The sequence below is a fragment of the Cucurbita pepo genome, chromosome LG03 (assembly GCF_002806865.2).
Source record: "Cucurbita pepo subsp. pepo cultivar mu-cu-16 chromosome LG03, ASM280686v2, whole genome shotgun sequence".
Classification (NCBI taxonomy): domain Eukaryota; kingdom Viridiplantae; phylum Streptophyta; class Magnoliopsida; order Cucurbitales; family Cucurbitaceae; genus Cucurbita; species Cucurbita pepo.
The window spans coordinates 1,050,501-1,062,389 of NC_036640.1; the positions used below are offsets into that span (position 1 = coordinate 1,050,501).

An 11,889-nucleotide genomic window follows, 5' to 3' on the forward strand; every position below is an offset into this window, starting at 1 on the left:
AGAACCGTATATGAGATTTTCACATCATACGGCTCCTCGTTCAATTCTTTCGAAGTCATTGGATCATTTTCCTCGTTTGAGGATCTTCTCCCATCTTCCATTCCGTCCTAAAGTGATTGGCACCAATTCAGTCACATTTTCATTAATTTGGAATTTAGGCTCTTCTACGTCATTTTCATTTACTTATTTTTTTTCTTTTTTAATTTCATCATTTATAAAGTCTGATAGGTTTGATCCGGTAGACTTGACCCATTAATGGTAAACAACAGAGGAGGATGGAGAGTCATTTGGAGTATTATTCAGAATCCACAAAATCAAAAGGTTGAAATGTAGGAGAGAAGCTTCTAGAAGATTGTTCCACGTGTTTCTCGTTGACTTCAAATTAAGGAAAAGAAAAAATAAAATATATGGGACTGATCGCACTCTTGCAAATCAAGTTAATTTTGTTTTATTTGTTAGGTTTCTTTTAAAGAAAATAATATTGTTTATTTACCTCGTTGTATTATGTAGCTTTCAAAAATTGACCGGACCGATCATCTATTTAACAATAGTGATTGAGCTTTACCCGAATCCCAATCAGAGCACAAAACCCAAATCAGATCAGAGCACAATATTTGGCCTCATCGCTCTGTAGAACCTTCAATTCAGTTCACATGGCTACCCCTCACTTCCTTTTGTTCCCATTCATGGCACAAGGCCATATGATCCCCATGGTTGACCTCGCCAAGCTTCTCGCCCACCGTGGCGCCATTGTCACCATCGTCGTCACACCCAACAACGCCGCCCGCAACCACTCCGTTCTTTCTCGCGCCATCGATTCCGGCTTGCAGATCCGTGTCGTCCAGCTGGAGTTTCCATGGAAGGAAGGTGGGCTCCCAGAAGGGTGCGACAATGTCGACTTGCTTCCTTCGCTTGCCTCCATGTCCACTTTCTTCAAAGCCGCCAGTCTCCTTTACGACCCTTCCGAAAAATTGTTCCTCCAACTCCATCCCCGTCCCGCTTCCATAATCTCCGATATGAATCTTCCCTGGACCCTCCAACTTGCTCAAAAATTTCATGTCCCGAGACTCGTTTTCTATAGTTATAGTGTCTACTTTCTCCACTGTTTGCAGGGCTTAATGACCCACCGTGATCCTGTCGAGTTTCACAAGTCGGAGTTACCTAGAGCCACCGACGCAGACCTGGCCAAGTTTGGGGTTGAAATGATGCTGGCCGATGCGCAATCTTACGGCGTTATTTTTAATTCTTTTGAGGAGATGGAGCCTAAGTATGTAGCCAAGTATAGAAAGGCAAGAGAATCGCCCGAAAAGGTGTGGTGCGTCGGCCCTGTTTCCCTTTGCAACGACGACAAACTCGACAAAGCAGAAAGAGGCAACAAAGCCTCAATCGACCAACACCAATGCATCAAATGGCTCGACGGGCAGCAACCAACATCCGTGGTCTATGTCTCTCTGGGAAGCATCTGCAATTTGGTGACGGCCCAACTCATAGAGCTGGGATTGGGATTGGAGGCATCGAACAAGCCATTTATTTGGGTCATAAGGAAGGCAAACCTTAACGAAGAGCTACTGAAATGGCTGGAGGAGTATGATTTGGAGGGGAAAACCAAAGGGAGAAGCCTCGTGATTCGTGGATGGGCTCCTCAAGTTCTCATACTCTCCCACCCTTCAATTGGGTGCTTTTTGACGCACTGCGGTTGGAATTCGAGCACCGAAGGGATTTCGGCGGGCCTGCCGATGATCACGTGGCCGCTGTTTGCGGACCAAGTGTTCAATTGTAAGCTAATCGTAGAGGTTCTGAAGGTGGGTGTGGGTATGGGGGTGGAGACAGTTATGCACTGGGGGGAGGAGGAGGAGATAGGGGTGGTTGTGAAGAGAGAAAAAGTGAGAGAAGCCATAGAAATGGTGTTTGATGGAGAGGACAGAGAGGAGATGAGGCAGAGATCCAAGAAGCTTGCAGTAATGGCGAAGAGAGCTGTAGAAGAAGGGGGGTCGTCTCACAGGGACATCAAGCTGCTGATTGAAGATATTGTTGCTCATGGAGGAGGCCATGAGATTTGAAGCTGTCCATGATTAATTGCTCTAATTGTGATTATGAATTTTGGTTTCCTGGCAAACCAGTGGTCATTGTTGAGGCATGAATGGGCCATTTCTTGCGTAATCAAATAAAGCTTTTCATTTTGTGACCTGAGATTTAGTTTCTATATCGGACCTACAAGTCGAACCTTACGCGCTGAAATGCCTTAGTTTCATATCTATATATCGACAGAAGTCAACTTACTTGTAACGACCTGCTTTTTTTTTAGAAATTCAAGTTATAGACCGTCGCTCAATGACGTAGAAATAAGACACGTTCGCATTTTGAAATTTAGTTAAAATAGTAATGAAAATTTTACTTTTATAAATAAACAAGAAGAGATCACTAAAATACAATATCAAACTATTTAAAATATATGAAATACAGGATTTAAATGTAAGTACAAAGAACTCCAGATTGTGATAGGACTCTCTATAGCCAACAGCCCACGTATGCTTCCGCCTCGACTGCTACGTCAAACTCCACCAGAAAAGAAAGTTGAAGTAGTAGAAATGAGTGTATAAAATATACTCTGTAAGCAACTTGCTAGTAGTTCATATTTTGTTATTAAATCTAATTAATCTTGTTCATACGTTCAGTATCTTATTCTCTTTTGAGGATTCGTTCCCTCATATAGGCGCTTCCTAGGCTACACCTTAGGTTCTCTCATTATACTCCTCTCTTGGTTCCTGGTTAGCCATTTCTGCTAGTCTCTCATCATGATCATCATATCTCAGAGTCATCGAGGTGCGACCTCGGTATAACTCATAAAGTTCATGCATGTCAAGGCTCGACCAACTCTAAGGTGCAACCGTGGATCCCTGTCGCTCGTGGCAAGTTCACCAAAAGAAAGCTAACTGGCAAACTTCCTAATAGTCCTCACAGGGCACAAATCATAAAATCATACGGTAGTTCTATGATTATCCGGACCCCTGACAATCGAATCAGGTTTACAATAAGGGGCTAGTTGGCGAACCCCTATCGTCCCCAACCGCATAACTCACATGCATGAACAATAATCATGACCAACTCTAAAGGTACAACTATGAACCTTTGTCGCTCGTGACCGACTCATTACAAGAGCTAACGGGCAAACTTTACAATAGTCCCCACATGGTACAACCATAAATCATAAAATATCACAAGCCAGTTTTATGGTTATCCAGACCCCTGACAATCGAGTTACGTTCACGATTAAAGGTTAGTTGGCGAACCCCTAATCGTCCCCGTATAACCACATACATAGTAAACATATGACATAGAGACATAACATAGCGATCTAAATATGGATACCTAGTCATGAATCTCACTTCATAAGATAGCGCGTACATGTTTCAGTAAACATACATAATTACATTCAACATGTGTCATCTCAACTCATTTTTTTGCTCAAACACACTTCTCATACTATATAGCTAAATCTAAGGTTGAGAGGATGCTACTCACACTTTTTGTTCATTCTTTGCTGAAACTCTGTTCTTGGTGGCGCCACAGAACTGGGCGAGGCTGAAAGAGAAGAGTTGAGACAGAGATCCAAATAGCATGCTCTTGCTGAAATAACATTATATTATAATCTCTCTAGAATTCATTTAATTATTCAAAATCCATGAAATGTAGGAGAGAAGCTTCTAAGAACATCGTTCCACGTGTTTTTGGATGGCCTCAAAAAATCGGTACTATCTTCCACGATCCTTTGTTTATATACCTCGTGGTATACGTTAACAATATATATGCACCTCTTTCAAAGCATTGACGGGACCGATCATGTTTTTAAACGAATGGATCGAATCCCAATAAACACGAAGTGGGGGATGATGCCCTTCCTTACTACAAAACCCAAATCAGAGCACAATAATTTGGCTTCATCGCTCTGCAGAACCTTCAATTCAGTTCACATGGCTACCCCTCACTTCCTTTTGTTCCCATTCATGGCACAAGGCCATATGATCCCCATGGTTGACCTCGCCAAGCTTCTCGCCCACCGTGGCGCCATTGTCACCATCGTCGTCACACCCAACAACGCCGCCCGCAACCACTCTGTTCTTTCTCGCGCCATCGATTCCGGCTTGCAGATCCGTGTCGTCCAACTGGAGTTTCCATGGAAGGAAGGTGGGCTCCCAGAAGGGTGCGACAATGTCGACTTGCTTCCTTCGCTTACCTCCATGTCCACTTTCTTCAAAGCCGCCAGTCTCCTTTACGACCCCTCCGAAAAATTGTTCCTCCAACTCAATCCTCGTCCCACTTCCATAATCTCCGATTCCAATCTTCCCTGGACCATCCAACTTTCTCAAAAGTTTCATGTCCCAAGACTCGTTTTCTATACTTTGAGTGCCTACTTTCTCCTCTGTTTGCAGTGCTTAATGACCGACTCTGCTCTTGCAAGCTCTGACTCTGACTCCGTAATTTTCTCAGCCTTGCCTGATCCTGTCCAGTTTCGTAAGTCGGAGTTACCTAGAACCACCGACGTAGGCATGGCTAAGTTTGGGGTTGAAATGACCCTGGCCGATGCGCAATCATACGGCGCTGTCTTTAATTCTTTTGAGGAGATGGAGCCTAAGTATATAGCCGAGTTCAGAAAGACAAGAGAATCGCCAGAGAAGGTGTGGTGCGTCGGCCCTGTTTCCCTTTGCAACGACGACAACCTCGACAAAGCAGAAAGAGGCAACAAAGCCTCAGTCGACCCACACCAATGCATCAAATGGCTCGACGGGCAGCAACCAACATCCGTGGTCTATGTCTCTCTGGGAAGCATCTGCAATTTGGTGACGGCCCAACTCATAGAGCTGGGATTGGGATTGGAGGCGTCGAACAAGCCATTTATTTGGGTCATAAGGAAAGCAAACCTTACCGAAGAGCTGCTGAAATGGCTGGAGGAGTATGATTTGGAGGGGAAAACCAAAGGGAGAAGCCTCGTGATTCGTGGATGGGCTCCTCAAATTCTCATACTCTCCCACCCTTCAATTGGGTGCTTTTTGACGCACTGCGGTTGGAATTCGAGCACCGAAGGGATTTCGGCGGGCGTGCCGATGATCACGTGGCCGCTGTTTGTGGACCAAGTGTTCAATTATAAGCTAATCGTAGAGGTTCTGAAGGTGGGTGTGGGTATGGGGGTGGAGACAGTTATGCACTTGGGAGAGGAGGAGGAGATGGGGGTGGTTGTGAAGCGAGAGAAAGTGAGAGAAGCCATAGAAATGGTGTTCGATGGTGAGGACAGAGAAGAGATGAGGCAGAGATCCAAGAAGCTTGCAGTAATGGCGAAGAGAGCTGTAGAAGAAGGGGGTTCGTCTCACAGCGATATCAAGCTGCTGATTCAAGATATTGTTGCTCATGGAGGAGGCCATCACATCTGAATAGTGTCACAATAACCTTTATTTATAGTCTTCTTTATGCTTTCTTGTAACGTCATGGTTTCTTATAATTCGTTACATATTGATGTTATTTTCCTTACCACCGATGTGAGATCTAATAATCCGCCTCCCTTCTTTATGAAATGGATCTCTTTATTGTTTTCCTATCAAATAACACTCACATACTTTTGAGGGAGCTTTAAGGACGGGCAGTTCTTGCACCATGTCCTTCTCTTGAACTATCTTTAATCCTCCATAACTTTGATGCCCATATCGACAATGTCATGTTCTCGCGGGATCTTCTGTAATAACATTGAACTAGGATTGTTCCTCTGGGAGAGATTGAACAAATAGAGTAAACGTTCTATTTGATGTCATTGTAGCCTCTAGAATCAACCTTCTGCCATGATGATAAATCTTACATCCTCCCTTTTGTATAAGAATTGCAAGACCTTTTTCTTACCGCTATATGATGCTCAACAAATCGTCCTTCAAGTCTGGTACATAATATAACTCGATGATTACTTGCACAATCTCATTTACTTCAAACTTTACATTTCCTTTGTCCATCACAACCATGCTTGGTGACACATTGCCCTATGTTTAGCTCTAATATCATTTGTAATAGTCCAAATCCACGGCTAGCGGTATTTTGACACACCACCCAGTGTCTATCTCTTATATCATTGATCTACTATCAGATATTGTCAGCTCTAGCCCGTTGCGTATCCTTGTCAAAATCCACCGCTATCAGATATGGTCAGCTTTAGCCCATTACGTATTCTCATCAGCCCATGAATTTAAAACGTGTCTATTTGAGAGATGTTTTCACACGGTTACAAGGAATGCTTCGTCCTCCTCTTCAACAAATATGTAATGTCACAATTGTGAGTCTCACGATTTTTAAAATGGGTTTTGGAGGAAGAATTTTTCACATGCTTATATTATATGTTTTCATTACATCAAGCTTAAAACGTGAAGGTTTTTTAAAATGTAAAGGCTTTATGATCTAACCATGGGGAGACAACACATGATATTCAAATGAATGAGAACCACACATCGTACCTACCAGCGATTGTTCTCTCAGTATAAAGCCTGAAACAGAGCTCCCCTGTCTTTCTCGTACCTACTGTTGTCTTCTTCCTACTAACCTCTCTACCATGGCCTCCCCTCACGTCCTTCTCTTCCCTTTCTTCGCCCAAGGCCACATGATCCCCATGATAGACTTCGCCAAGCTTCTCGCTCAACGTGGAGTCACTGTCACCCTCGTCACCACCCCCCACAACGCAGCCCGCAACAGCCCCGTCGTTTCCCGCGCCATTACTTCCGGCTTGCCACTCCACATCGCCCAACTGCCATTCCCATGCAAGCAAGCCGGCCTCCCCGAAGGCTGCGAGAATCTAGACTTACTCCCTTCATTCGATTCCGCCTCCAAATTCATGAGAGCCACTTATCTCCTTTACGAGCCATCTCTCAAACTGTTCGAACAACTCACCCCACGTCCCTCCTGCATTATCTCCGACCTCTGCCTCCCTTGGACCTTGAAACTTGCTCAACACTTTCACGTCCCCAGGCTCGTTTTCTACAATTTGAGCAGCTTCTTTGTTCTGTGTTCCCAGACTTTGGCTGTCCAGAAATTCTATCTCCGCTCACTGCCTGATGACTGCCTTGTTACTGTACCTGACTTGCCTGGCTATGACTTTCAGTTTCGCAACTCTGTTCTGCCCAAGCACACCGATGAAGACTTCGCCGCCTTTACTCTCGAGATGGATGAGGCTGATCGGAAGTCCTACGGCGTTGTTTTCAACACCTTTGAGGAGATGGAGGGTAAGAATCTTGCGGAGTTTAAAAAAACCAGAGACCTCCCTGATAAAGTTTGGTGCTTTGGCCCTGCTCTGCTTTGCAGCGACAACCAACTCGACATAGCCGAGAGAGGAAACAGAGCCGTCATTGACAAAGGCGAATGCATAAAATGGCTCAATGGGCAGAACCCATCTTCCGTGGTGTACGTCTCATTGGGAAGCATCTGCAATTTGGTGACGGCGCAGCTGGTGGAGCTGGGATTGGGTCTAGAGGCATCGAAGAGACCGTTCATTTGGGTAATTCGGAAAGGGAAGGAAGCAGAGGAGTTGCAGAAATGGTTGGAGGAGTATGATTACAAGAAGAAAACAGAAGGGAGAGGGCTGGTGATTAGTGGGTGGGCGCCACAATTAATGATACTGTCCCACCCTGCAACCGGATGCTTTCTGACACACTGCGGTTGGAACTCGACGCTGGAAGGGGTAACGGCAGGGTTACCACTGATAACATGGCCGCTTTTTGCAGATCAATTTTTCAACGAGACGCATATCGTGAAGATGCTTAAAATTGGGGTAAGCGTAGGTGTGGAGGCGGCGTCGCAATGGGGAGAGGAGGAGATGGGGGCGGCGGTGAAGAAAGAGAAAGTGATGGAAGCTATAGAACGAGTAATGGGTGCATCAGAGGAAGGAGAAGAGATCAGAGAGAGATGCAGAACGCTTGCGAAGAAGGCCATTGAAGCTGTTAAGGAAGGAGGTGGTTCTTATCGAAGCACTACGCTGCTCATTGAGGATATAATAGCTCTTGGAGGAGGAGGAGGAGGAGGAGGAGGAGAAGGAGAAGAAGGTGATGGTAAAGGCATAATAGGACATGGAATCAATGGAATTTGCCGAGTTTGATCGAACCTCTCTTGGTTAATCTTGCACTAAACATGTTATTTGAATTATGATTTGAAATATTAAGTTTTTCACTCTTTTTTCTTACCATTTTTAATAATAAACTTAAAATTATAATTCCAAAATTCACTCCAACTTCACCTCCAGATCTACCCTGATTGGAAACTGCACTAACATGTTACAGCTAGCCCCCAATAGAGGTTGATTATGAGATCTCACATTTATTGAAAAAGTAACTAAATATTCTTGAGTGTACATATAAAATTTCATATTAGTTGGAGAGGAAAACAAAATATTCTTTAAATCGTAAGGTTGAGGCCGATTGGAGAGGGGAACGAAATATTTCTTATAAGGGTACATAAACCTCTCCTTATGGACCCGTTTTAAAATCGTGAAGCTGACATGTTTAGTTAACTAACTCACTACTCTTAAATTTGTTCTTTTCACTTTTATTTATAGTTTCATTAAATTCAAAAGAAAATGCAGAGGACTCAGACATCACGTGATGAGAGAGAAATACAAAAAATAAATTAAGGAAATTACCAAATATATAGAGACTTAGTAAGCATGAAATGACCGTTTTGTCCCTTTGTTTTTAAATTTTTTGAAAACGACCACACCCATCTGATATTTTGTCTCACACGCACGAACTCTCAAACCACCAGGCTACCAGTTGGCGGTGACGACAAGGACGAGGTCCTGTGGACGGCGAGTACGAACAGATGGTTGGATTGTTGAGGATTATTGGAAGTGAGTACCACGTTGGTTAATTTAGTGGAAGATCATGAGTTTATAAGTGAGTAATACTATCTCTATTGGTATGAGGTCTTTATGAGAGCTTATGCTCAAAGTGGACAATATCATATCATTGTGGAGAGTCGTGATTCCTAACAACATGGTATCAGAGTCATGCCCTAAACTTAATAATGTCAATAGAATCCTCAAATATCGAATAATGAATTGTGAGCCTCGAAGGTGTAGTCAAAAGTGACTAAAGTGTCGAACAAAAGGTGTACTTTGTTCGAGGGCTCCAGAGAAAGGAGTCGAGCCTCAATTAAGGGGAGGCTATTCGAGAGCTCCACAAGCCTCAGAGGAGGCTTATAGTGTGTACTTTGTTCGAGGGGAAGATTGTTGAATTGTTGAGGATTATTGGGAGTGAGTCTCACATTGGTTAATTTAGTGGAAGATCATGGGTTTATAAGTAAGGAATACCGATACAGATCATTTGAGAGTCGTGATTCCTACCATTATAGAGAGTCGTGATTACTAACACAGATCATTTGAGAGAAGTATAAACATTAAGAAACTCGAAAGTTGAAGGTTTATTAGGGACATTAAATAGAAGAGAAAAGGGTAATTTGTTGATGGATGAGCCATTGATCTCCATCAATGTAGGAAACACTCATGTATGGCTCAGCCTCCACTTGATTCAGGTGCTTTGAATATGGCACTCTCAAGCTGCGATTTGCTCCTTCTCCAGAGCATTCATATTCCCCAAAGAACACACTCCTGATCATCAAAACAAACAACATCATGGGGTGACCCTCTCACAAAATAATGTCATTATAGCAACAAAGACTCTTATATTACTCGTCTCTTGAAGGGTGTCCCCAGTCATTCCATCCGTCAGCAGCCACCACGTCGGTCATGTATGTTTTAGAGAAGATGACAGTGGCAGAGACGCCCCAGGCACGGCCAAGCCACACCTTCCCAGAGCCATTGATGGTGCAGTTGATGAAGGCAAAACCAGTTTCCTCCATTCTTGTTTGCCTTCCTTGTGCTGTGATGGCTCCACTCACCCCGCCATCCACCATTGCCTTTGCTATTGACTTGATGCTACAACTCTGCCATTACCAAACCAAACCAAACCAAACAAATGAATTGAAGGGTATTTTAAAACGAGGTAGAGGATAGAAATGATGATTAGGTACATCATAGAGCGATCGAGCATTGCCAAAGATGAAATCAATGGACCCTTGAATGAAACATTCTTTAAAGTAATGTCTTCCCTTGTCATCATAGAGTGTGTCTTGAGCTCCATAAAACCCACATCCATAGAAAGCAGCTTCATCTCCTGCAATTCGAAGTGCCACTGCTTGTCCTCCAACAGTCCCTGGATTTGGCTGTGGAGCTGTGTTCTTTTCTCAAAGAAAACCCACAAAAGCCTCATCAATAAAGGGNTTTTTTTTTTTTTTTTTTTTTTTTTTTTTTTTTTTTTTTTTGCAGAGACTTCAAAACAAAGTTAACGAAGCAAAAGGAAGATGTCTTTACTTTGAAGCTGATGTTGAAGGCAATGAAGTTTGAGGGAAAGATTGTGACTGAAGAACTGTAAGCGGTACCTCCCGTGGAATTGGCAGTGTCATTCCATTCTATTGAAGTGTTGAGGTAGCCTTGGCCTTGAATTATCAAGTTTGTCTTGTTGGCTTCTATCATCACCTTCTCCCTGCCAACACGTTTCTCTCAATCTTTTAGTTCAATCATAACAGAGTGTGAAATCAGATTAGAGACAAAAACTTGTGTTTAAAGCAAAATTTTCGAACTGCCCTCTTTCCAAAAATCAATAGAGAAGGAAGATTTGAATGTTTAATGGAAGATAATGACCTGTAGATTCCAGAGTCAATTAGGATAAGGGTCCTTGAAGAGGCATGATCAGGAACAGCGTCCACTGCGCTTTGCACAGTGCTAAAATTTGCACATCCCTTCAAATCGACTGTCAAAGTGAGTGAAACATTGTACAAAGATTTCAACTCAGAGTTCCATTTCTTCTCATCACAATTTTCTTTATGCTTCAACTGATAGTATTTGGACGCAATTTGAGTCACAAGAGACAAGAGATCATCCGAACCACTCGCTTTCGCTAGACTGCTGAAAATGCCAAGCTCAAAAGCACCGTCTTGAGGACGGACAGCGGCGAGGATGGCAGTCAAGGAAGGCGGGAATGGGCGCAGGGCAATGGTGATGGAAAGAGCTGCAATGAGAAGAGAACAGAGCCAAAAGAGGAAGTTAGTTTGGATCTTCATGAGGTTAGGAGGACCTGTTTGTGGGTTTATGTCAATTGGGACAAGTGGGGTTGAAGGTAAATAGTTATATATATATATATATATATATATATATATATATATATATGATTTTGAGGGAATGGGGGGAGTTAGTGGAGGATTGGCTTGGCAGGTAAGAAGCCTATGGACTTCCATGCATTATTTTGGTTTCTGGTGATGATGTCAGTTTCAACTTCTTAAAGGAAAAGGCCATTGAAATCAAAGACTTGATTAGCAAAACAAGAATATGCATTCTTTAGAAGAGAAGTTGCATCTTTTTTCCCTTGTTTTCCCTCTAAAATTTCATCATTTCAATTTTATTTTATCTCTTTCTCAACAACTTAGTTTTAATAAAACTAATTTCGACAACATTTACAACTCATGAGAGCTTCCCGTTATGAATGTTAAAAATAGTCTTTATTCCTTCCATCTTCTCTCTTTTGTTCTTCAAATTATTCATCTAGATTGAGTATTTGAGTTGAGCAGTCCTAATCATCATTGATCCTGTTTCCATCTCGATTGCCAATGATGCTTTAAGGCAAAGCATAGGGCCGGTTGGAGTGCGTATATTTATGGATATCGTCTTAATTATAAAGCAAAATAGTGCACATTTCACTGTTTATTTTAGTGGATTTGGGAGTCTTAATAACAAGTCTATTTAATACCGTTTCTAAAGTTGTAAGAATTATTCCCCCACCCTCCCACCCTCATACTTGCTAAACTAAAATAAAATAT

At 42.8% G+C, this 11,889-nt stretch overlaps 4 protein-coding genes across 4 annotated transcripts; 3 read left to right on the plus strand and 1 right to left on the minus strand.

Moving 5' to 3' along the window:
• The first annotated feature begins 305 nt into the window (after nt 1-305).
• Nucleotides 306-2,185, plus strand: LOC111789762 (UDP-glycosyltransferase 73C6-like). The gene has a single exon (XM_023670442.1). It carries the CDS (start codon nt 654-656, stop codon nt 2,058-2,060), a length of 1,407 nt encoding a protein of 468 aa, XP_023526210.1. The 5' UTR covers nt 306-653; the 3' UTR covers nt 2,061-2,185.
• A 1,776-nt stretch (nt 2,186-3,961) lies between these two features.
• LOC111791546 (UDP-glycosyltransferase 73C6-like) lies at nt 3,962-5,522 on the plus strand. The gene has a single exon (XM_023672931.1). The coding sequence runs from the start codon at nt 3,972-3,974 to the stop codon at nt 5,424-5,426; it is 1,455 nt and encodes a 484-aa protein (XP_023528699.1). The 5' UTR covers nt 3,962-3,971; the 3' UTR covers nt 5,427-5,522.
• Nucleotides 5,523-6,555: 1,033 nt separating this feature from the next.
• LOC111790157 (UDP-glycosyltransferase 73C1-like) lies at nt 6,556-8,206 on the plus strand. The gene has a single exon (XM_023670991.1). The coding sequence runs from the start codon at nt 6,584-6,586 to the stop codon at nt 8,117-8,119; it is 1,536 nt and encodes a 511-aa protein (XP_023526759.1). The 5' UTR covers nt 6,556-6,583; the 3' UTR covers nt 8,120-8,206.
• A 1,211-nt stretch (nt 8,207-9,417) lies between these two features.
• Nucleotides 9,418-11,183, minus strand: LOC111791170 (probable pectinesterase 15). The gene is made up of 5 exons (XM_023672411.1): nt 10,718-11,183; nt 10,388-10,559; nt 10,048-10,254; nt 9,707-9,960; nt 9,418-9,625 (listed from the first exon to the last, which is right to left on the minus strand). Exons 1-5 carry the CDS (start codon nt 11,134-11,136, stop codon nt 9,451-9,453), a joined length of 1,227 nt encoding a protein of 408 aa, XP_023528179.1. The 5' UTR covers nt 11,137-11,183; the 3' UTR covers nt 9,418-9,450.
• Between the last annotated feature and the right edge of the window lie 706 nt (nt 11,184-11,889).

Excerpts from the sequence above, each read along its gene's own strand:
- LOC111791546 (XM_023672931.1), top strand. The coding sequence starts at position 3,972 with ATGGCTACCCCTCACTTCCTTTTGTTCCCATTCATGGCACAAGGCCAT.
- LOC111790157 (XM_023670991.1), top strand. The coding sequence starts at position 6,584 with ATGGCCTCCCCTCACGTCCTTCTCTTCCCTTTCTTCGCCCAAGGCCAC.
- LOC111791170 (XM_023672411.1), bottom strand. The coding sequence starts at position 11,136 with ATGAAGATCCAAACTAACTTCCTCTTTTGGCTCTGTTCTCTTCTCATT. Across the intron at positions 10,560-10,717 it reads ATTGACTCTGGAATCTACAG|GGAGAAGGTGATGATAGAAG; the intron begins GTCATTATCTTC and ends ACGTGTTGGCAG. Across the intron at positions 9,961-10,047 it reads ATGCTCGATCGCTCTATGAT|AGTTGTAGCATCAAGTCAAT; the intron begins GTACCTAATCAT and ends TGGTAATGGCAG.
- LOC111789762 (XM_023670442.1), top strand. The coding sequence starts at position 654 with ATGGCTACCCCTCACTTCCTTTTGTTCCCATTCATGGCACAAGGCCAT.